The following is a 25,194-nucleotide window of genomic DNA, read 5'->3' as shown; positions in this document are numbered from 1 at the left end:
TCTATGTATAAACCCTGTAGGTTTTAGGCATAGGTCTACTGTAGGCTACAATTAAATTAAGTACATTTAATTTATGATCAATTTCACAGAAATGAAAAAAGAAAACTAAAATAAAGCAAAGCATGTTAGGGAGAAGTCAATAAATACTGATTACATTAGGTTATCCATTCTTTATTTGTAACATATGCCGTTAGAGATTTTATTTTAATATAATTTCCTTAATGTACTGTCGACAATCCTATCACTGCCATCAATAAGTAGGCTAGCCTATACAGTGAGGAGGTGCATTTCTGTCTTAATTCAACTTCCATACTGCAAAACCAACTTATGCAATGTGAATGTGTGGCATTGCAGGAGGTTAGTGTACTGCACTCAGACATTGCTGGGTCTTAAGTATTCAATTAGTACCAAAGCCAGCTCTAGCTAATCTCCTTCTCAACACTGCAACCCAACATGTGACCTGTTAACCGATGTAAGGCCGATCAATGTGTAGCTCCAGTAATTTGAAGAAGACAATGACAATTTGGACTTAAAGTGGGTGTACAGTATATGCTCTCCCTAATAGGTCAGACCTTTGTCCAAAAATTTTAACCACAGTTTTTACATGTCACACTTTTTACATGTCACACTAGACCACCATGGGTTCACATTATGCAGTGGGTATTTTACAGTTTTATAAAAGTTATTTTCTGTTCACCATTAATTTAACAACAATCACAACAAGCATCAGAATCCTTAAGCATAAAACATTTGTTCTTTTGCCGATTTGAATCTGAATGAGACTCTTTGTACTTCAGGTTCACTGCTGGTGGTGTGATATTGATAACTTTTTAAATTCCAAATAAACAACAGCTTTTCTAAAAAAAAGTTTTTAATTCAAGCGGCATACAACGGGTGTAAAAACAGCATAATATTCCCAGATTGCCAACAATACAACCAGCCAACAGTGGAACAGTAGAAGGACCAAAGCCACATAGACACCTGCTGTGTTTTGCCTGCCACACTCTCTTCCCTCAGCAGATGAACAGATGAGGCTCCGAAAGTGGGACAGGGGCTATTTGGACAGGAATTAAGGGGTGTGTTAAATTTCTGCATGCATGATCAATGGGGTTGAATGGCGGGGTTGAGAGGGGTAGTGGGCGGTGGGGTGCACACTAGGCTGAGGCGAGGAGAGAGAGAGAGAGAGAGAGAGAGAGAGAGAGAGAGAGAGAGAGAGAGAGAGAGAGAGAGAGAGAGAGAGAACCTTCACTAATGAGACTGCTGGAGAGACAGCAGGCAGAGAACAATCTCTGTTCTGTCTAATTACCAATCAACATAGCTTTTGAATTCTTTCCTGAATTAAAAAAAAACAGTGAAAAAAAAGCAAGCAGCCTACTTTTGTATCCCACGTGTGGTCCTTTTCTAATGACAGACCCAGCTTGTACAGTTGTGCATTAGTCAGAACAGTGTGTGAACAGTTTAAAATCCATACACTGCCCCCTGGCCCTCTTGGTGAGGATTGTCTCCTGAATAGTACAATGGGACTTAATTACAGGTCAGTGGTATGTCTCAGGGAGATAGAGGGAGCACTGTTTCCCTTCCAAATACAGTACAATGCCATCTTCCCAAGGGTAGGGTGGGTAACAAGAGCTCCACACAAAAAGGTGGTGATAGGCTGAACCTGAGAATGCGACAAGGTGATCCATAGAGCGAGAGAGAGAGAGAGAGAGAGAGAGAGAGAGAGAGAGAGAGAGAGAGAGAGAGAGAATGAATGAGAGCAGATTCTAGAGTGGGAGATATAGACAGAGAGAGAGGAAGATAGAGAAAGAGACATGTGTTAAGTCTCAAAGGCTTTCCTCCATTCATGCTGCCCTCTTTCATTTCCACTCGTACAACTTATCGTCCCCACCAACTCTCTTTTGTCAGAGACAAGAAGAATAGACACAAAGCAAGTCTTTGGGAGATAATCTTGAAATTGCAGTGGGAAAATAATGCAATTTCAGCACAAAAAACAGGTACTGTAGGATTACAGTAACTACACTATAGCCATTACCCAGCCTAATGCTTTCTATAGGAAAAATCATAATGGGTTCCGTTCAAGCTGGTTCATAGTTATACAGTACCTGTGTTTACATAGACTAGTGTAAAAGGTCAGTGAGCCTCTAAATGACATATTGCTAGAAAGTAATTGGTCTTGTATTAAAAGTAGTATAATGTAGTTGAACATTAATAGCAGTAGTTTCCAGTTAGATGTTTGGTACCGCAGGGAAAGAATGTCAACAGGTGGACAGATGCACAGTAAAATCAACATACATTTTAAAGATGTGTGCGAAGATAGACATTTATAGGTCCTTTTTATACAGGTCCTTTTACATTAACAACTTAAACACTAGCATCCGTATTCTGGGGCAAACATTCACCGAAAACATTCGGCAAAGAGGTGTAAGGAAAAACCGAGCTAACCAAGTACAGAACCAAAGGTCAAGTTTACTATGGGTGTGTTCGGATATATAACGCACTGCGCTCCTGGTGTGCATATCCGAACACACCCTATAAGTATTGAGGGTATAAGTGGTTAAAAGGCAATGTGTAAACAAACAAAAAACATGAATTTACACAACACTGATGATAGTGCTGCCAACAAGTCTATAAAGCCATCTATGGAATGTATGAAAAGGTTTATTCTGCAACACAATTGTATACAATATGTAGTAGCTTTACAATAAATCTCTAAATGAGAATACCAGCACTCACAGAACAATTCTCAAAGGTAGCCCACCATTGCTTTACACACACCTGCACAGCACTCCACACTGTAAAATCAATGAATTTACCTAGAGTGCACAAATGTGACTACGGTAAATGAACACTTTTACTGTGAAATGCCACTTATATACAGCAATAAACAATAGAACTCAACAATGTGTACACAAAAGGCTTGCAGCAGTCTATAAGTTCAATCAAAAGATACACACATCCTAAAATCTATTTAGAAAACATGCTGCTCAACAAGTTTATACAACAGCACTCTCTAGTGGTAACTGGTAACACATTTGTTTTCTCTGAATCACTTTCCTGTATTCATAAGGCCTACTATACTTTGGCGGTTTGGCCTATATTTGATTCTTTCATGCATGGAGGCAGGCCTCCATGCTTGGATATGAATGTGATCAACTCAGTCAATGAATGTGCCTTTGGAGAAGTATTTTTTTAATCAGTATTCATGTTTACAGCTCTGCCAGTAGTATCAGTAACTATGTTTGCTTTAATTCAACTTCCATATTGCAAAGTAAAGTACTTGCATGCAATGGGGGTAAAGCTGGATGTTTGGGCACTCTGCTCATGTATTGTTGAGATTTGATTGGAATGTTCTGTATTCAAACAGAAATAATACAACATCCCTGATATATGCCAAACCTTGTGTCACTGTGAAACCACAGTACATAGACGCAATAAAATGAATTTCACAACAGATAGAGCAACAGACCTGTCCACCACCCCACCCTTTAAAACAAAAACAGCCTGGTTGGTACATATGTTTGTTTTCAGAGATAAACTGGTAGATATATGACTCTGCATGTTGTTTTAATTTCACTTGTTGTTTTTGATGCACTTTGTTCACTGTTAGGCACTGAGAAAGCGAGGACAAAGTTCACAGGACACATGTAAGGGGGGTGGGGGTGAAGAGAAAAAAATTGACCTTTGAAAGCAAAACAGCAGGTGGAGAGCTAAAACCAGGCGGCTCCGAACATATCGCAAGGAAAGTCAAACAGAGAAAATGAAAGCATACCATCTCTTACTCTTGAGCTGAAGAGGGATTACAAATAACAATAAAAAAGACCATATGCTGTGTATGGTAGGAGTTTATCTATGGTAGTGCACATGAAAGAGAGCAGTGTGTGTCTGTGTGTGTGCATGTGTGTGTTTTGTTTGTGCGGCAGTAAGCAGTAAGGAAGACATCAGTGTAATGGAGGGAGAGGAGAGGACCGGGGAAGGCTATAGGCCCAGCCGGCTGTCTGCTCTTCAAGAGCAGCTGGTCTGGGCCCTACTAGACTCCGGACTGTCCCGGGACGTCCTGGTCCAAGCCCTGGGTGAGCTGGAGGGAGAGCGGGTAGCCGGTGGAGCAGAGAAGCCAGAGAAGGGCGATGGAGAGAGTTCTGAGGAAGGAGAAATGGATTTTCCACCCCCAATATTCCGGGAATTGGAGCAGCTTCCGCCAGAGGAGGCAGCTAGACAGAGGGCTGAAGTGGACCAGCTACTGCAGTACGTAGATCACATTCCATACGGTCACTCGCTTCTGGAAACGCTTTTGTAGCAGTGCAATAATCGTGTCCGTATTCTTTTAAAGCGGTGTAATTTTGTGCTCGTAATAACAGGAGGACATCTTCAGGCAAGCATAATTTTTACGATTTATACAAAGGCTGAACAAGATAGTCATCACCCCTCTGACTTGATTCCCACACTTCTACCTGTAACTTACTCCTCACAGAATCAAACAGAGATTTGAAAACAACTGTTAATTTACCTGATGTCATAATTTTTTATGTTTTATTCCTCAAAATTGTCGCCCCCCCGGCCTCTCTCGTGCTCCTCCTCCCTCCTTCTCTCGCTCTCTGTCTCTCTTTCTGCGATCTCTCCTGGCCTCTGAGGTGAATTTAAAGGAGGGTACCTCCTTTCCTAGTTACTAATTACCCCACCCCATCATTATTCTCTGGCCATTTCTTAATAAAAAGCTACATGCTTGGGTTAAGATTAATGGAGCAGGGGTTGGACATTTGAGACAGTGTTTACTCAAAGTGGGTTTCTTTTTCGAACATAAAACTTTCTTATATTAGGAAGGTACTATGTATCCTTGTATTACAATAAAAGCTTTGTTGCATTTAAAGAGGATTGAATCATTAACAGGGAAATAAAAAGTAGAGAACAGGTGTTCTTTGACAAACAAAACTCCTACAATTCCTAGATTTTTGTTTGGTAATGTTAAACACACTCTGGATGTATAGATGCGCATTTAGTTTATACTTGCCTGAAAGTTTAAACATGTTTAAACTTAAAGTTTAAACATGTTTAAACTTAAAGTTTAAACATTAGACTTCATAAAGCTGACAGAAGGGTTGTATTTTACTCAGCCGAGATCTGAGTGTGTTGGACTTTGACCTGCTGTATTCACCCTTATCTCTCTGTCAATAAGCCTCTCTCTACTCAAAAAAATCCTCAGAGTTCATTTAACCGTGAGCGTAACAGTGGATCCTTATGGGTCAATTCTTACGCTCTCATAGTTAAACTAACACAAACATTTTACTGTGTACTTCCTCCACAGCAGCAATTAGTTTTGTCCGTACCACAAGCACTATGATTGATATAGTGATATTACAATGATAATAAGCACAGTTTTTACAATGATTTTCTGAGTTATACGTATACAATTGTAGCCTATTGTAGCCTATTATATCAAGATTTAATAAAGGTAAGGAATATTATATTATTGCTGCTACAATGGCTGAGGAAGTTTTACTCTTATGTACTCGTACACAAGATAACGATAAAGAAACCTTGAAATTGAAATCGACATCTGAGAAATCATTTAAAAAAGTAGTTTAGACACTTGTTTCTGTTACCACCACTTTCTGCCCACTCTTATATGTTATCCTAATAAACTGTTCAACAAATCATAAAGAGAAGGGTTGCACTAGGAAATAAAAGATTTTTCTTTTCTATAATAAAAGTATTTTACCCTTTTAAGTCCTATATATATATATACACTTTGTTGTACAACAAATAGCGTAAATAGTTGTTCTACAAGCTAAAATGCATCACAATGTGTTATAGATCAGCTATTTTCACTGTTTATCTGAAAAACCTTTTTTGTGTGTGTAGAAATTTGTGGAAATATCACCTATGATGACATGCCCAAAATAATGATAATAATATTATTATTATACAGAATAATAATAGTTAATATGGTTAAAAGTAGACACCTCAGTTGTGCATTATTTAGAATAGATTAAATACCAAGACAATTGTTTGACTGTCTATGTACGTATCTATAACAGGGAGGACCCATGGCGTGTTGCGAAGCTGGTCAAGAGTTACATGCAGCAACACAACCTCCCCCAGAGGGAGGTGGTAGAGTCCACAGGACTGAACCAGTCACACCTCTCCCAGCACCTGAACAAGGGCACGCCCATGAAGAACCAGAAAAGGGCTTCTCTGTACAGCTGGTACATCAAGAAGAAATGTGAGATTAGCCAGCGTGAGTATCCAGCCAGCCGTGGAGCTGCTAACCCTCGTAGAAACATGTATGCTCTCATTTCAGAATAACTAAAAGTTGCACACTTGCACAATATTATTTCCAGATTATTTCCAAATTTGTTCAGAGATTCCATGCCTCTGCTTTTGATATTACCCCTGGTCATTCATTTTTATGACCAGTAGGGATATGTTTCATCACTGTCAAACTTAAATAAAAATGCTATATGGATTTCCTTTAGGGAAATGTAGACAATCTGATATGTTTGATATTATTTTTGGTATCAAAACATTAACCTAACATCCTTATTTTGGATCAAAATGTGTCAAAATTAATTCAACCTGTTACTTTTATATTGAAAGACGATCTACGCATCATATCATGTCACATTGTAAGCGGTTGGATTGGCTTTTTGAGTGGTGCAACCACTCCTACAACCAGCAATGTCTGTGTACCTGTGTACCTGTTTACGTGTGGGAGCACGAGTATGTGACTTATTTATACCAGTAGGGGGCGCCAGAAACAGAGAGAGGGGTAGTGCTGTGTCTCTAATGAGAGAGAGAGAGAGAGAGGGGGGGGGGGGGGGGGGTATTGCACCACTCAGTTCACACGTGTGTGATTTTCTCCCCTCACCGAGCAAACAGGCGTGGTCTATTGAATCAGATATACATTTGAAAACTTTTAATCCCTGGTAGCAGATTAAAGTTAAAGATTTCAGCTTTAACATACTGTGTACTGTACAGTACATGTTTATGATAATAAAGAGAAGTCACTCAATAAAACCCCCATTATAGAGAATCAGCCTTATAAAGGTCAGTTCTTCAACCTTGTAAAAATCTTTGAAAAGATTTACTCACCGACTGTCCCATCCAGAATTCACCAATGCCAGACACGGCCTTACATCTGCGGAGGACCAAGTTGATGAGACCAAGAAAGGACGGCGAAACAGGTTCAAATGGGGACCCGCATCCCAGCAGATCCTCTTCCATGCCTACGAACGGCAGAAGAACCCCAGCAAAGAAGAGAGAGAGGGATTGGTGGACGAGTGCAACAGGTGAGATATACAATAGGAAATGGACCAAAGAGCAATATTGTCATTCATGTACTAGCGACAGTGAAATCTGCAAAATCCCCATCCAGAGCTTGGGGACAGCCAGACCAGTCTGCAGAAGACACATGCTAACCTTTTCCATCTCCTACAAAAACTTGTTTCCCATTACTTTGGTATTAAGCATCTTCTTATAACTTTCATTTCACTATAATCTTTTGAACGTGTTTTCGTCCAATAGAGCAGAGTGCATCCAGAGAGGTGTGTCTCCATCCCAGCTCGCTGGTCTGGGTTCTAACCTAGTCACAGAGGTCCGAGTGTATAACTGGTTCGCCAACCGTCGTAAGGAGGAGGCCTTCAGACACAAAATCGCTTGTGACACACCTTATACACCCATCCAATCAGCAATTATCTCTCACCACACCCTCCCACCAAGTCCTGTGCAAAGTAAGTAACTATGAACCTATGAACCTTTTATGTACGCAGTAAAATCCTCAGTATTCATTTATCAATTTGTGATTTGGAGAGTGCACAAATGTAACCAAATGGATCCATAAATAATAAATATAACCAAGTTGGTTGATTTGCTTAAATCTATACACTCTTTAGAGTTAAATTAATAATTATTCTTGTTTTTTTCTCAGGTATGAAATACAGTCATCAAATGTCATGTGACAATCTGTCTGGCACAGTCAGAGGTGTCAGTGAGGACAGAGGTTTAGGAGGACGCCTTCTGGCCAGTCCTGTCCACCTGGAGCCCAGTCACACACTTCTGGAGATACATCCTAAATCAGTGAGGACACATCATGGTCTCTCACAATAATTAAATCACGACCAATGCCAGATTTTTGGCTCCGATACCAACAACTCAACGGGTGGTCAGCTTGTAAATCTGCTTAAAGTCATCGGGATTCAGGACACACTGTTGCTCTCCTACAGACATGATTGTAATGGAAAACCAAAGGAAACTATTAAACATAGTTGTGCCTACTTCAGGAAATTAATGGTTATAGGACTTTTCATAGATTAGCAACATATAGACCAATCATTATTAATTATTTTCTTTGTCATTCCCAGGTATCCAGTGGAGGTCCCCTGCCTCCAGTCAGCACTCTGACATCACTGCGCAGTCTGTCTGCATCGCCTGCTCCTCCCCATGGCCTCATCATGGCCTCCCTACCCAGTATCATGAGTCTGGGAGAATCCTCCCTTCTTATAGGTAACGATACCGATGCGTATACCTGCTCAGGTCAGGCTTTCCTTGTAGTGTAATACTAATGACATGACATGTCAGACACAGACAGCAAGGGATGGTGTAGCCTACAGCATGCCTTGTTGTAGTATTTAGGAAGAAGAGCAAACGGCTGGAAGGCACTGAAGGCAGGGCTGTCAGATTTCCCATTACTATTATCATTTTTACACTGCCTGAAAGTAATTCTACAGAAGTGTCATCTAAATGCAAAACAATAATAATATTGACGCTATGAATTATGATGAAAATAACAATGTATTTGCCTATATATATATATATATACATAGCCTATATATTTATTTATATATTTATATTTTTGTTTTTAATCCACAGGTCTGACCTCTACTCAATCTCAGACAGTCATAAACAATGTGGGGGGCAGTTTTACCACTCTCCAGCCAATCTCATTCCAGCAGCAGCTTCACACCGCATCCCAGCCATCAATAACACAACAGCTCTCAGGTCACATGGGCCACAGTCCATTCATGGCAACTATGGCACAACTTCCATGTCACAGTAAGGCTGTAGGACTAGTAAAAAGAGAAATATTAATTTAAATCTGGTGCATTTCACAACATTATCATTTCAAGACTCTCCACTTTACACTCAAAGAAATACATGTATAGTACAAAATACTATTGTACGACAAAGTATGCATCAGGCTATAATGGTGACAAGTAATTCACACATCAATGGCATGAATTTGTTGAGATGACGTCATGTGTTTCTTATTGCAGTGTACAGCAACTTAAAGTCTGAAATACCACAATACGCTTCATCCAGCCTACTGTCTCAAGCCATGGTCATCGCTGATGGCAGCAGCATTGGAACATTGACCAGCCTGGCTGCAGTCAGACAGGTACTGGTGTGTTTTAGGAGGGGCTAGGAGAGGGGTCAAGGAACTACATAAAGATAGAAACATTTTACAAAATTCACTCATAGGCCAAATACCCTTTTATTGAGCAAAATGGCCAGCATGCATCTGATCAACTATAGTTGTTCAGATCTACCTTTTATAGTTGCTCGGTACATAATACTGTACCGGTACTTGATAACATTGCCATTATCTGTAGATTACTATCACAACTCACAAGACTAGGTAAATATGTTGACTGTATCACAGTATGTGCGATTATTCCATCACAACCTTTTGAAAATACATACATGTCTGTCTTATTTACCTTTGTCTGTAATAGATTCTAACATCAGATACAGAGGAACAGACAGACCCACCCCTCCAGGAAGACTCTCTTCATCTGCAGCCTACCACACCTGGACCAGGTAGAACACCTACAGAAGCACACCAGATCTGCATGGTACTACTGGATCACTAGTACAGCAATAGTGACAGATATGGTTAATGACTTGACCCGTTTTCTGATTTGCAGTGTCTTCTGGGAGCCTGGAGCTGTATCCAGCTCCTCAGTCCACTGACAGTCATCAATCTCACCTCCTCTCGCCTTCACCAACGGACATAAACTCCTACATTCCTACACAGATGGTCTCTACCGCACAGTAGTCATGCTCGTGTTCTTGTAAAGCGTACAAATCCTCTCAACATGGACAGCTACTGTACCTCTCCAAGACATGTCTAACAAAGACATGACCATCTACAGATTAAGACTTCTGGATTCTACCATGTCATTTTGAGTGATCCTGGACACTCTTTGGAGCTGAACAGTTAACCCTATATGAACATTGATAGGGATGATTGAATGAGGACTGATGCAATTATCTCTAAATCAATACAAAACTGTATCTTTATTATGAAAATAGCACATTTGTAAAGCATATTCATAAATTGTACAGCACAAACTTTGTGTAAATTGTTTCTATGCAATCTATGGACAGACTCAGGGTCAAACTACAACTTCTATAAAGAAATATAGTGGAGAAAGTCTTATAACTATTTCAACAATATTCTTACCAAATAATAATAAATCCTGTGATCATTTCAAGTTTTACAACAACATGGCATTAAGGCAATTTACTGCTCTCTACTGAGATACACAGCTCCACATCATCAACCCAAGAACGTTTTGTTCTGATTTGTTTTAAAATCTTTAACAAACAAAGACCAAATAGAGTGGAGTCAACTTAATTAACATTTTGTTAATACAACCATATGTTTCCCATCTTTTATCATTCCAACCTGAACATGTATGACAAGCAAGATGGCAATGCTGAACAATCCAATAACTTTACAAACAGACCAGTCCAGAACATGATGTTAGCGCAACGCCTCAACCTCTGTGTTTCCATGGGCGGCTTTTAGTTTCTTTCTATCTTTCCGTTTTACTTTGGGTGGTTCGTTGTCCTCAACTGGGTTACTTTGACAATTCTGAGAAGTACTCACAGTGTCTAGTTGCCTCAATACTTGTTCATTCTCTCCGTGATTTGCTTCCATTTTCTTCTTTTTCTTTCGAAAATGTGCCTCCTCTTCCTTTTTGTTTGCTTGACTTTCATTTGTTTTAGTCTCTACCACCTCCTCACTCTCTTCTCGATGCAATTTTTTTTTCTTCTTTTTCTTACGAACACGAGTCTCATCTCCTTCTTCTTCTGCCCTTCCATTTTCTTTCTTGTTTCTGACTTTCTCTGGATGCTGAACCTCTGTCACTGAAGATGTTGGCATGTTGTTTTGGGATGATGACATGGGTATGAGGTCTTTAATTGACACTGCTGCTTCCTTCAGCCTCCTCTCCATTTCACTGTCACTGTCGCTATAAGCATCGGCGAAATACAAGAGTTAGATTAATTGGAATAATTACATAAAGAAATATATAACCGCAAAGGCATCAAATGTTTAAAAGGCCATGTCATCAACTAAGAAGGCAGATAACCTTGAGCTGGGAACTGGTCGACGTCTCACAGGAGGTGGCGGTTCGGTGACAACCTGCCCAGGGACTGATGTCGTAAACAGACGAAATCCTGGCAGGAAAATAATTGAGACGAATCCAGAACTTGTAGTGGTTACACAAACAGTGTATTTGTACTATACTACTGTAAAAGGCATTACCCAAACACAGACCCCTAGTAGCCTACTGTACCTTCATCATCATCACATTTTGGTAATTCTGCACACAACGTTCCAGCTGGGATCTCTGAAATGCAACTAATGATCAAATTGCAGGTTATAAACATTGTTCACCTTAAATAGTAAGACATTTTCGTTGAAATGAATACTTAAATTTTTCACCCGTCAAGAAAATGTCCCAACTTCTTGGCAACATGTACACGGAACTCTGGGGTCACTTGGAGCTCGTTGCCATCGTGGTCATGGTCAGATACCGTTACGCTGTTTTGAGATGGACAGAACTGTATTTTGGCGTTATGCTTCCAAATTTTCTAACAATTAAATTAAGTGAGATAATTTTCATATGCTACTATAGTACGTTTTAAATGAAAATTGTGCATGATGAATGAACTTACCGTTGAGACTGTTTACCATTGATCTCCCCATCTATAAAAAAGAAAAGTGGAGACTGTGAAGTATCCTTGTGCTTTTTGCAGGTAGGCCTATCCCCCGAATCAAGACCACAGTCTATGATCAAGACCCAACTGAAGGTTTATAACTTTCTATTGACATTCTGATAGTGAGCGCCACCACCGCCTGTTATTTCAAAAGACAACACCCAATAATCCAATTGTACTTTCCCACTACCATACAGTGTTTCATTGCATCATTTGAACCAGAGCCTTAGATATAGACAGAGTTACGCAAACTGCGTTCACTTCATGTGGCCAGTCTCTCCTACATAGAATTGAGAATGGGGACAATTAACTGGGACAAGTCCTGGACCGGAGGCAACACAGCCACTCTCGGAACCCTCCGTAAAGCTTTTCTGAAATTTGGATGTTACTTTACGTAGGGTCCCTGTGCATTTCCTCCACGCACTATGGTAGGCAGATGTTCGGACCGTGCTGCGGCCTGGTGGTGGTCGTGGTATGTTTCAAAAGATGCATAAAACTGCTATGGAGACAACGGAAACGTGAGAGAATTTTCATTTGGCGTTTGTTTGACCGCTTTGGCTTCACCTGTGCCGCGTCGCTGCGCACCCGGTGTGTGATGGGCTTGAGACAGAGCAGATCAGAGGCAGGAACGCGCAGCTAGCCACTCTCTGTGCGGGAGGCGCTACAATGGGAAGTCAATAAGGAAGTCAAGGAAGGAAGAAAGAGCCAAAACGGGGGGGGAAAGCCAAATGAAAATTCTCTCATGTTTCTGTTGTCTCCTATAGGAGTTTTATGCATCTTTTGAAACATCTCACCACCACCACCAGGCCACAGCACGGCCGAACGGAGGGTCTTTATATCTGCCTACCATAGCGCATGAAAGAAATGCACAGGGACCCTACGTAAAGTGACATCCAAATTTCAGAAAAGCTTTACGGAGGCTTCCGAGAGGGGCTAGCAACAGCCCAGCTTTAATGATCTTAAATCCCTTTATTTTAGATTGTTTTGAAGTAATAGTACAACATAAACATTAAAAGGACTTTAGTTGTTACTGTACAATGCTTTAAAACAGTTGTCATGTTGCACACATGCTTAAAATAGCTCTCATTTGCGCCGCCCTCGTTGAAAACAATGTATTTCCAACTCCAGCTTGTCTCAGTTCAAGCTGCCCTCTAGCCCTTAAGCAGAACCCAATGGTACTGAAGTTTCTGACATTTCATAAAAGCTTTATGGAGGGTTCCGAGAGGGGCTAGCTGCCCTCGGTTTCTGCCCCCAACATAGCCTTAGAACCAGACTCGTAGATGTATACCACTGCCAACATCGATAAAAAAAAAATACATAGGCCTAGTCTTGATCTAAGGCTAATTAGTATGAACAGGTTAAGAGGCAGTAGGCTACATTGTTGTTAGCCTGTCGCTGTAGTTTAAACATTTTAATGTAAAACTTAGCTACCTTTCATTTTAGCAGCTTGTGTGTTCCAAACAGCTTCCTTAAATTTGTCAAGATCTTCATCTTCACTACTACTGGATTCCACTGAAACAGCAACAAATTTAGCAGCGGAGGCCGCCATGATGGATACATGTGCTGTGCTGTCTGCTGTTGTTGTTTCCTTTGTGAGTGAAGGATTGTGGGAAATGAAGTTAATGGAGCCCATTTGTCTGGTTCTGCACCTGGTGGCAGAACCCCATGGTTGGTGTAGGGTAGGTAGGTAGATAATAATAATAATAATAATAATAATAATAATAATAATAATAATAATAATAATAATAATAATAATAATAATAATAAAATATATATACAACTATATAGCACCAGTTTCTTGACATGAAATGCAGCTCAAAGTGCTTTAAAAGCTCAACTAAAAGCAAGATAGAAGTAAGGTGTGCTGAGCTGTGCTGAGCATTTGCACAGGTAGGTAGATAGGGGGGTGTGTGTGTGTGTGTGTGTGTGTGTGTGTGTGTGTGTGTGTGTGTGTGTGTGTGTGTTTAACAAAGAGGTCCTCCTCTTGATATATTTGAACAGCATATTATGTGCACTTTAGTCATTTGTACAGTATACTGTATTTGCACACAAATAAACAGCAGTCATTTATTGAAAGTGAGTTTGTTTCCTGGCCGGCCCATGGCCATGACTCAGCCTTGGACACTGGACAGTACCACCTGTCATGATGGGCAAGTACAATTATATTCAGTAGAATACACATAAGGGAGTGCAATATGTTTTACTAATGATGATATGATCATCACAATCAGACACACACACACACACACACACACACACACACACACACAATTATATATATATATATATATATATATATATATATATATATATATATATATATATATATATATATATATATATATATATACCTATATATATTACCTGTAGGCTGTTGCATGGTAGAGTCTCACACTGATTGACACAGGTGAGTATAAAAGACTGAAAGCCCAGAAACAAACAGCCTTAGTGATTCCTAGGACTTGGTGAGCTGCATGCTGCCACCACTATGCCAACTGCTGCTTATACCATTTTGCCATTCCTGTAAACCTTTGGTGAATAAACCTCTGAGTGCCGATTTCCAGCCACGACTTGAACATATGTGCATTTCGTGAACATTTATTTGTGCGTGAGCAGACGACCATGATGTGGAGAACATGGCATAGCTACAGTGCGTGGGCCTGACAGTGGGAGCTTCATTTGCTATTTCAGTGGTAGGACATTCTTTGTATTTGTAGTTGTACTAATAGTTCTAATTACTAGACTATTATTTGTTTTACAATAAAAGTTGTATAGTCATCTTCATGGCGTGCTGACATGTATTTTAATGTAACCTCTTCACTTACACTACATTTCTATATAATTCTTAATTGGTTTCTTTTTTAACAGCAACACACACACACACACACACACACACACACACACACACACACACACACACACACACACACACACACACACAGAGATGAAGAGAGGTACAGGTGTCATGCATAGACTGTGTCATGGTACATCTTCATTGTCCAAAAATGGTATGGAACGGAGACGGGGAGTAGAGTGCAAAGTGATTACACAACTTTTGCAGTGGGTTAAAGTGTAATAGTTTCTTTAACCATTAGTTATTGACCAGGTCCAGGTAGTATCCAAATCTGCGCCAGCATAGAGCCACAGAGAGACTGGATATCGCTGACAAGAAGTGATTCATAATGTCAGCATCAGAGTTTGAATGCTTGGAGAAGACTTTGGAGACACATATACCCAAGGATGAGCTGAGAGAGGTCAAACGGATCTTATTTGGAAAGGAACCTATGTAAGTTATGTTCAGCATTAGCTTGCATTCCTTACTTACTTGCCGTGTTATCATGGGAAAGCTTAGTCAAGTTACATACATTGTTTTAATCAAGTAAAATCAAGTAATTTAAGTCAAAATTGTTTAATCATATAGTGAACTCGGCCTATTTATCCCCTTGAAAATGTTTGAGTGAGTTATGCAGAAGTGGACAAAGTCCACTTCTGCACTGAGAGCACTCTGCACAGAGCTGTTAGCTCACAAGTAAAAACAAATAAAGCAAATTGGAAGAACACTAGTAGTAAATATCTTTGAAATGAGAATCTTACTTTGATTTCACCATTTGAAGTGGCCCCACATAAGTATACACAGTCTTGATTCTCGGACAGCAACAGTGAAGTGTATCATAGTCTAAATGTAGTTGGAATAAATTAAGCTAAAGTTCTGATTATCACTGCAGACAACTTCAGCTTCAACATGTGCATGCCTATAGATACATTTGGTCACATAGTCTGCTTCCAACAGAGATAGTTAGTCCTGTCCCCTATAGTCATACAATATGTAATGAGAGATCACTTTTTCTGTGATCTCTCATTGGTCTGTGATCTCTCATTGGTCTGATCTTTGTCTCACATCCGATGATGAGCTTGCCTACCAATGATATGAATAAATGGGATATGAATGAACTCATTGCACACAGTCGGCACTAAAGCAGCTTTTGAACTGTCTTTGCTCTCCTATAGGAAGTTGGATGTCCCACAATGTGCAGTGGAGGCAGCCTCAGAGCGGGAGTTTGAGCTGCAGGGTTACGTGTTTGAGGCTGCCCAGGAACAGCTCAGACCGTCCAGGAAGATCCGAATCGGGCTAATTCAGAACCACATAGTTCTGCCCACTGATGCTCCTGTGCTAGATCAGGTCAGAGAGGAAGTGGTGCCATATATTTTATTATACACTTTATTGCATAACACTGAAAAACGAGAAACTGTATTCACAAACTACTCATAATTGGGAAGGTAATGTTCTTAACTTCTTGTTGATCTTGGTGCAGAGCCCGAGACATAGCCTTCATGTACAAACAATTCACAGACCTCCACGGTACATATTGACACTCCTGTTGCCAGGACACCAAGCCATACAGTGGAGAGGGGAAGTGGAAGACGAAAAACACATCGATATCGATGTTACACAGGTGTGCAATAACTCTGTGTCTGCTGTGTCTCATTCTCACATACAGATCAATGCTATGCATAGCAGGATTGGTGAGCTGGTAGAGGTAGCAGCCATGTGTGGTGTCAACATTGTCTGCTTTCAGGAGACCTGGAGTGAGTAGTGGCATACAAATACAAGACTCACAACAAGGTCATCATACCAACCTATTGCCCTGCTTGAAGTTAAACAATAAATGCACTATCCAAGCTGAGTTATTGACAGTGATGTTGGCATCCACAGCCATGCCCTTTGCTTTCTGCACCCGTGAGAAAGAACCATGGACAGAGTTTGCGGAGTCTGCTGAGGAAGGAAACACCACACGCTTTTGCCAAAAGGTGGGAGTATAGAAATGACCTTTACCATACCATTATAGTCCTTCCAAGTTCCAACTCATTCAGCTTCCTATTAGTCCATTACCATAGACATAGACCTTCACCATAGAGTCATTTCCCATACTATTTTACCATAGACTATAACCATACACATCTTTACTATAGTTATTATAGTAATACCAGTGAAGAAAGTAAGTAACTCATGTGAAACATCCATTCATATCATTAGCTTGCCAAGAAATACAACATGGTGATCGTGTCCCCCATTTTGGAGCGTGACGAGTTGCACCACACTCTGTGGAACACTGCTGTAGTGATCTCCAACACAGGGAGTGTGCTTGGCAAAAGCAGGAAATACCATATTCCACGGATTGGAGATTTCAATGAGGTTAGTGTGTGTGGTATCCTGTAGTAACTGTGTACAGGTCGGGACGTATGTGCATATTATTAGTACTGTGATATAACTGCCTAACAACGTTGATTTGTGATCAGTGCTGAATGCTGATCAGCACATAATGTGAGTACACACAAACAGGTATATCTCCCTATATGGGATTGTGATGCAGCCATTGCTTCACTTCTTCACTGCAATCGACCGTGTTGGGATTAGTGTTGTCATTGGGCATGTACATACAGTATTTGGCTATTTGCCATGACAACAAAGTAACCGAAAGATAGCCCCTGATCTTTAACGTTCAAATAAGAAACAACTCTCAAGAAAACCCCCTTGATGGGAAAACTAGAGGAATAAACCTCATGAAGGATCTGACAATTGCTGTCACACTCGATAAAATGAATCTGATAGTTTTGATCCAAGGCAAATTGAGATTCCAAAAAACGCTACCAGAGCATCAAATCTCGTACCACTCGTCTCAGTAACAGTTTCTACCCCCAGGCAGTCAGGCTGCTGAACAGCTGACCTTGAACTGTATTGCACTGTTTTGTCACTTCACTTGCACTTTTCTTTTCCTGTTTGTCTTTTTCTTGCACTATAGATGTTGTTTACGTCCTGTGTATGTAAGACTGAGAGTACTCTGAGCAAAATAATTTTCATTGTATTTATACTCTGTATCAATTCACATGACAAATAAACCTGAACCTGAGATACAAGATCTCGTTTGCAATAGATCTTGTATCTTCCACTTGTAGTAATCTCTAAAAGAGCTGTAGCAATTTATTGCGAGGGTCGACTCTTATACTGTATAAATCATACATTTGTCATTTAATTTCTGTACATAACCCACATAAACTAAACAACATCAAAGTATTTAGCCTTTTCACTTTTGTTTAGTCTACATATTACATGGAAGGAGACACTGGCCATACAGTGTTCCAGACCCAGTTTGGAAAGATAGCTGTGAACATCTGTTATGGACGTCATCATCCTCTCAACTGGTTCATGTACAGTATGAATGGAGCAGAGATCATCTTCAACCCATCAGCTACTGTTGGAGCACTCAGGTGTGTCATTATGCACCCCTTCATTTTCCTATGACAGGCCATTGTTTTTAATATTACCCTGTGTCTTCTGCACCCTCTTTTTATTTTATGCCTTGTTTTGTTTGTCATGGTTTTGTGGTGGTGTTAATTTCTGTCAAGTGCAGTTAAAAAAGTGTATTTGTATTTTAATATAGTGAGCCAATGTGGCCTATTGAGGCCAGGAATGCAGCCATTGCAAACCATTGCTTCACTTGTGCAATCAACCGTGTTGGTACGGTAAGTACACTATATCAGAGATAATGCTTTGAACAAGTTTCAGGTAAATTAAATCGTTGAAGGGATTTAGCTATAACAGGCCATTGTCATTTATATGTTCTATTCTCAGAAACTCAGTTGTGTAGTTGTATGTAGATCTGATAAGCTTCATAAAACAGTGGTACAATTACTCAGTTTTAGCTTCACTTGTTTTGTTTTATGCAGGAACACTTCAAAAATGAGTTCACGTCTGGAGATGGAAAAAAAGGTAAGACAATTATTGTCTAAGTTTATAAGTTACTGTTGTGGGGGATGATATGCTTTAAATGTCCCACCACACTGCAACAGGGACCCCTCTTGAGCAGTCCATTACTAGCCTCGGTCCCAGCCTTACTCTGCGAAGAGAAAATATGTCCGATTGCATGATAAACATGGAGTCTTGGCTAAGGAATGATGCAAGAATGAGTATAGGTCTTTTGAAAGTGGTCAAAATTCATGGAATCATGGGTAACCTTTGGAGTGCAATATAATTTATATTGATTTCTGCATTTACAATAATGATATCATTATATATATATATATATTAAAGTATGTTATTGTTTCATCCAGCTCATCAAGATTTTGGACAATTCTATGGGTCAAGCTATGTGGCTGCTCCAGATGGCAGCCGCACACCTGGGCTCTCCAGAACACGGGATGGTCTCCTGGTAGCAGAACTGGACATCAACCTGAACAGACAAATTAGTGACAAGTGGAGTTTTAAGGTGCATTTAACATAGTTCCACATGCATGCACGCGCACACATTTTATCTGTAAATAGGAGATGCAATGTGTGTGTAATCTTTGGGTGAGGTTCACGCACACACACCAGAATGGTGTTGCGACTGAGGGTATGTTAATGATAGGGGAATGAAGGGATGATCATGTAAAGTTGATGTAAATAAACTATGCATCTGTATTGTTCATAAACTTTCAGGATGGACTGCATTAACAATCTACATCCTCTGTTGCATTTGCAGATGACTGGGAGATATACAGAGTATGCCGAGGAGCTCACAGAGGCTGTCAAACATGACTTCAGACCTAAAATAGTTAAGGAGTAGACAGTTGTTCTCTACACCAGGGGTGTAAAAAAGAAAATCACAAAGATTTGTAGTAACTGCGGACCCCATATTAAAGACCTCTGCTCTATTCACTTCTCAGTAAACACAGATGGAAAAACACATGGAGCATGCATTCAGAATGCTTTAATTACAGAACATAAATGCTATTGTACATTTCATGAAAAATAAAGTTTGCTGCTTCAAATGTTCCATTTGTTCATACCAAAAATGCACAACCAGGAATAAATCAGGCGTAGTTCTAGTTCTAGAGCCAGAAGTTATTCCATGGGCACCCCATTTCCACTTCTTGCAGCAGGCCCAGGCTTGAATCCAACATGGAACCCTTTGCTGTACATCATCCCGCCTTACCCATTTCTCTCACGGTCACCATAAAAAAGCAGAAATGCTTTAAAAGCCATTTCATGATCAAATCGATAATTTAAACACTAAATTATATCTGGTACGAAAACCATAGTGCAACTTCATCCATGATACCAATGTAAAAAATAAACTGAGTGAGTTAAGTATTCAAGCCACACTTTTCCACCCCCACACGAGACATCTGTCCAGTGGCTTAACCACTACATTTCACTATGTCAGACTCAAATTCATACAACCTCTTAAAGTCTGGTTAACTGCCAAGGTGGCAGGTAGAGTACACAAACTTATCAGCCAAAAACTCCCCATCAGGCTGACAGTCGCTTGGTGCCCTTACCACGTTTGTGCCTACAAGGCATCACTCTATGCACAACAGTGAGTCACTCACATGAGCTTTCTCCATCCAATGTTTAGCCTTAGTTTAGCTGATCCACCAATCGTGTGAATTAAAGGATGACGAACTAACATTTGCATGTTGTCCACTTGTCCTCGATCTGTCGAAAGATAGTTGATGGTACCACCCGCCAGGCAGAGGTGGTTCCATTGACAGGCCATGGTGTATTGCATTAGCATTTGACAAGCGTTTGTCAATTCATACAAACATCAAATTAGGCATATACATTCATACATAACATTATACTTCAAGGACAATTCATTTCCTGAGTCTTTTCAAAAATATTTTCTCCCTCTATTCCCTGTTGATATAATATGTAGGACATCTACAAAGTGTCAAAGTACTTTTACAGAAAATAAAAGGCAATTGAGGGTGCACGTTTGCAACTATAGATAAGCTTCTAAGACATGTGTAAAACAAAACTCTAGGTAAAGCACATAGCAAAATCCAGAATGTTTTGTTACGTTCACTGCCAGGTATTAATTCTCTAAGACCCTTATTATGAAGGCCGACCCGCGATGTGAAGCATCTTATTTCACCCAGAATAGATTTTTTAACCGCGATCAATGGTTCTTTAGTTATGGGTCGTTGAACAAAGCTAGTTTTGACCAAAAAACTATAATAATCAGAGATAAATGCATTCTTCTAAATCTGATAACATGGAAGCGGATGGCAGGCGAAATGTTCACTTCCGGTTAATTTCTAGTTGTATCTGTTGCTTACCTACGAACCTAGAACCAGTCATACGTAAGTGAAGAGCACGATCTATCATAAACCACTGAAAGAACACATGACAGGGATCTCCGTCATCGGTGGTGAAGCGAGGGAATGTGTCAAGACTCTGGATTTTACTGTGTAATAATACGCAGTTGCCATCAGCCCTTATTTGTGTGGTACATTTACTCCACTACATTGCATCCACAGCAAATGTCTGAAATGTCTGCTCACAATTTTTAAAGTTAAATCAACTCTACAAATAACTACGCTAAATTTGAGCAAAAGACAGCGTAGAATTCATCCAAAGTATCTGCTCACCTCTGTCAAAGGAAAAATAAAGTTTCCAGCCTTCACAGGTTGAGTGGAAATGGCTCTGTGTGAAGGGGAGCAAATTCATTCACAATTAATTGTGAATGGTGTAACTGTAGCGGTGTTACTTCTGTGAGCAGCCAGACATCTTAGCACCAAAGAGGACAGCCTGGGGAAATGATCGACAATGCTTGGCTAAAGCTGGGACCAATGATCCCAGACTGGGGCGGAGGGTCTGCAGCACTGCAATGTCACTACAACTTTGATAAGTATCCATATATGCATCAACAACATTGTCTTTCAGGGCTCCTTAAATATAAACAGGATGTCCTCGTCTGTTCCGTAGCTCCGCCGAGCCTCTTCAAAGTTACTGATGCTGGTACAACATACTCCTGAAATAATAAACACACACGTTGAGGTTCGTTGCCAAGGTGGATAGCATGTGCCAATCATGTGACAGTTATGTTGCATTATTTGCTAATTAAATGTGACTTTTCCAGTTGTCTGCATCTAATGAAAGTGTCACAGGTATATTTTAATAACAAACAAAAGGTATGTCTGTGCGCACTTCCAATACACTAGTCAAAATTTCCAGTAACTGCCTGTGTCTCGTTTGTCTAGATTAAAAATGAATACATTGATTTAAAAAGAAAAATGCAGCCACTGTTTGATTTTTTTGGGGGGCTTTTATGCCTTTATTTATAGTTAAGTACACACTGACAGGAAATGTGGAGAGAGATGTGGAGTGACACACAGCAAAGGTCGTCGGGATCGGGATACAAACCAGCGACACACATCCTAGGTGCCCGGACCACTCTATGCCAGCGGCCCTGGCTAGAAAATGTACCACATAGTCTCTGAACCCGGGTTTGACTCCCCGTTTCCTGTCTCTCTACACTGTGAAACTATCAATAAAGGCAAGAAAACCCTGAAAAATAACTTTTATAACAACAAAATGTAGAAACATTATGAACGAGTCAGAACGACCAATGTCTCTGTAACTATAAAAATACTAAAATTGCTAAAATGCTCAAAATTTATGGTCATAAATAAATAATTGATTTCATGAAAGGTTCTATTTTTAGATTTCTGTTGTTGCTGCTGTGTGTTAGCCTGGCTCCAGCCCTGAATCGCTACCATTAAAAAAATATTTCCTGAAACGAAATGAAAATTCAGACCGAGTGTCAGGCTAGCTGTGTGTGGTGGACACGCTAAACTGCGTATTTCTACATGTCATTGTATTTTCATTTACCGGTATGTATGTTTAAATGTACTGTGCACGTTTTTTATTGTCGTTTATCATCCTTTGTGTGAACATAGTTATCATGGAGGGATGAAGAAAGCCTGAAGCAATAAAATGCCTGTTTATAAAGAATATGTGAAGTTGCCATTTAATATGCTGGACAAATTTTACTTAGATTACCTGCTGATATGGCATTTTAGACCAGCGCCAGCACGACATCTGATACGGTAGGCCAGCAGCTTCTACTGTGTTCTTGTGTTTCTGAGGCTGAGCCTCTTATAATGTGATACTCACGGTCAGAATATGCAGGGTTGTTATAGAAGATGCAACCAGTACTCCTGTTGAAGCCACATATGACCACAAAGTGACCCTGGTATTCTGGCTTCCTGCAGAAACACTTCTGGCCCACAGGAAGGAAGCAGCAGTATTTGACAGGTGAAGAGCAGAGGTCACATGTCAAAACCACAGCATTGACCAACACTATGGCAACATGGCCCTGATCAAGATGGGCCTGGATCTCCTGAATCGTCACAGAGCTAAAGGATGACATTCAAGAAGACATTTACAGGTGTTAAGTCTTGCTACTGTGAATCAACAGATCTGTTGTTTACAGATTAATAAGATAACTCACCATTTTTTCACCACCACACCTTTGCTCTCTGCATTGAGGAAGAGCTCATTAACTCGGTCTTCCTCTGTATCGAAATGCTTTTTATAAAATGACTGCAATCCCGACAGAGAGAGAGATAAGAAAGTGCTTTAATACATTATTTTTAAGTCAATACCAAGTTTAGGGATGGGACGATATGAAAATTAAATGATTCATGAAAATTGAAATTACACTTTTGTTAACCACTTGAACCACCAGCATCGCTATTCTGGGAGGAACATTCGCCAAAAATAGTCGATCTACAAGCTCACATGTTCCAACGTGTTGTGAGCTTGTAGATCTGACATTTTTGGTGAATCGATTTGTTTTGTGTAGTGAAATGAGCACCCAAATGCACTCTTTACAAGTCTGTTCTATCAAGTATAGAGTATAAGTGGTACTGAATTTGCAGCTCAACAAAAGCAAAATTATCCTCAGAGATCAGATGGGGACACTAAAGGGGACCCATAAGAAGATGCCGGCCAAATGTTGAGGTTGCCTAATACAGTCATGAGGCTGATAGAGGCGGGCCACCCAGGATAAGTTAATTATGATTGGATTGCTGACTAGCCATGGTTCACATGACAGTCATGTTTCAGGGCTGCTGACATGCGTGTTCTTGTTATCAGGTACCTGGGCTGACCACCATTTTTACAGCAGCACCCGACTTTGAACTCTGACAGAATCAGTGACTCTAAAGGTTGAGGAAAATGTCACGATAAATAAAAATCTATGCAATACGATTATTGTGATAAGGATCATCATCCACTCCCATCCCTAATCAAGTCACACATAATTGAACTCAGCCCCGACAAAAATGACTGACTTGGTTGAGACAGTACCTGGTTCTTAAAACCCTTGTCGACACCCAGAGTCTGGGTGCAAAAGCGGTGTTTGATACCCAGCTGGCACATGAGGTAAGCCAAGTCAATCGTCCACACGCTTTCTGTCAACTTCAGCTCCCAACAAGCATTTTGAAACTCTTCATCACTGACAGGATGGAGGTATCTGTAAGTTCATAAAGCTCATTATAACTGCTTATTACGTTATTGTCCTCTGGATACTATACACGTCCAGGTACAATGGAGGACACAAGTGTATTATGTGTATAAGGCTTCAATGTTATGAATGATTAATGAGTGAACTTACTTCAAAACCATTCTTGAACAGGCTAACCCACAATCCCAGTGGTAAAGCTGCCGAATGACAGGGACATTCAATAGAACTACACCATCTGTGGGAGGACAAAAAAATAACCATTATAGCTAGATAACTCTAACAACATTGTTTTAACGTAACAAAAATACTAAACTTAAGCTAAGCTAGGTTGGCTAGCCTGTAACTAATAATACATTTATATGGCTTACCTGTCATTCTGGGGGTTGCGTCCAAGTTAGATAGGTAGCCAAGTACCTAACTAACTGGTAGAGACTGAATCCAACTTAGTTTACTGTAGATCCAGTAACCCAGGGTTGAACTGCCTCATTAATGCTACCTAAAAGAAACAAGATAAACTAGCCTGTTTGTTAGCTTAGCCTTCGCTTGGTTACTAGCCCCGCTGTACGTAGGGTTCCGAGCGGGGCTAGCTTGGTTACCAGAGTACTAGCTCAATGCTAGCTAGAGTAACGTTAATGTTGGCCCACCATTAACTGACACCATAGCGACAGCTATACTAAGTTAACTAACTTTATAATGAATGTTGGACAGCTAGAATGAAGCCAGGTCTCTAAAAACACTGCCCTGCTCCTCTTTTGTTTGCTACCTTGTTAGCTTACATGCTACTACGATGCTCAGCTCGCTTTACCATGACGTGCGCTGACTGCGCTCAGCTGAGAAGAGAAACTACTTAGACTGAAACGATGCTGCCCCCAGGTGGAGTATGGTGGAAGTGTAGCATCCA

At 40.3% G+C, this 25,194-nt stretch overlaps 4 protein-coding genes across 4 annotated transcripts; 2 read left to right on the top strand and 2 right to left on the bottom strand.

The window, feature by feature from the left end:
* Positions 1 to 3,946: 3,946 nt before the first annotated feature.
* Positions 3,947 to 10,048, top strand: hnf1a (HNF1 homeobox a; the record flags this gene model as incomplete). Its single annotated transcript, XM_080766052.1, has 10 exons — positions 3,947 to 4,242; positions 6,033 to 6,232; positions 7,103 to 7,283; positions 7,519 to 7,724; positions 7,922 to 8,070; positions 8,355 to 8,496; positions 8,863 to 9,045; positions 9,267 to 9,388; positions 9,726 to 9,810; positions 9,918 to 10,048. 10 exons carry the CDS (start codon positions 3,947 to 3,949, stop codon positions 10,046 to 10,048), a joined length of 1,695 nt encoding a protein of 564 aa, XP_080622178.1.
* Positions 10,049 to 10,260: 212 nt separating this feature from the next.
* Positions 10,261 to 13,566, bottom strand: LOC308316372 (uncharacterized protein). Its single transcript, XM_080764946.1, has 6 exons — positions 13,432 to 13,566; positions 11,959 to 11,989; positions 11,726 to 11,824; positions 11,577 to 11,641; positions 11,370 to 11,457; positions 10,261 to 11,249 (listed from the first exon to the last, which is right to left on the bottom strand). The coding sequence occupies exons 1-6, from the start codon at positions 13,547 to 13,549 to the stop codon at positions 10,760 to 10,762; spliced, it is 891 nt and encodes a 296-aa protein (XP_080621072.1). The 5' UTR covers positions 13,550 to 13,566; the 3' UTR covers positions 10,261 to 10,759.
* Positions 13,567 to 15,182: 1,616 nt separating this feature from the next.
* Positions 15,183 to 19,646, top strand: upb1 (ureidopropionase, beta; the record flags this gene model as incomplete). The annotated part of the gene is made up of 10 exons (XM_080766612.1): positions 15,183 to 15,286; positions 16,009 to 16,180; positions 16,500 to 16,587; positions 16,715 to 16,809; positions 17,036 to 17,194; positions 18,098 to 18,267; positions 18,441 to 18,522; positions 18,727 to 18,769; positions 19,111 to 19,265; positions 19,521 to 19,646. 10 exons carry the CDS (start codon positions 15,183 to 15,185, stop codon positions 19,602 to 19,604), a joined length of 1,152 nt encoding a protein of 383 aa, XP_080622738.1. The 3' UTR covers positions 19,605 to 19,646.
* Positions 19,647 to 19,739: 93 nt separating this feature from the next.
* gucd1 (guanylyl cyclase domain containing 1) lies at positions 19,740 to 25,101 on the bottom strand. Its single transcript, XM_080766613.1, has 6 exons — positions 24,662 to 25,101; positions 24,444 to 24,528; positions 24,137 to 24,302; positions 23,277 to 23,368; positions 22,940 to 23,181; positions 19,740 to 21,794 (listed from the first exon to the last, which is right to left on the bottom strand). Exons 1-6 carry the CDS (start codon positions 24,666 to 24,668, stop codon positions 21,703 to 21,705), a joined length of 684 nt encoding a protein of 227 aa, XP_080622739.1. The 5' UTR covers positions 24,669 to 25,101; the 3' UTR covers positions 19,740 to 21,702.
* Positions 25,102 to 25,194: the final 93 nt, after the last annotated feature.

The sequence above is a fragment of the Protomyctophum bolini genome (assembly GCF_963924005.1).
Source record: "Protomyctophum bolini genome assembly, chromosome: 6".
Lineage (NCBI taxonomy): Eukaryota > Metazoa > Chordata > Actinopteri > Myctophiformes > Myctophidae > Protomyctophum > Protomyctophum bolini.
This window is presented reverse-complemented; position numbering and strand designations above follow the sequence as displayed.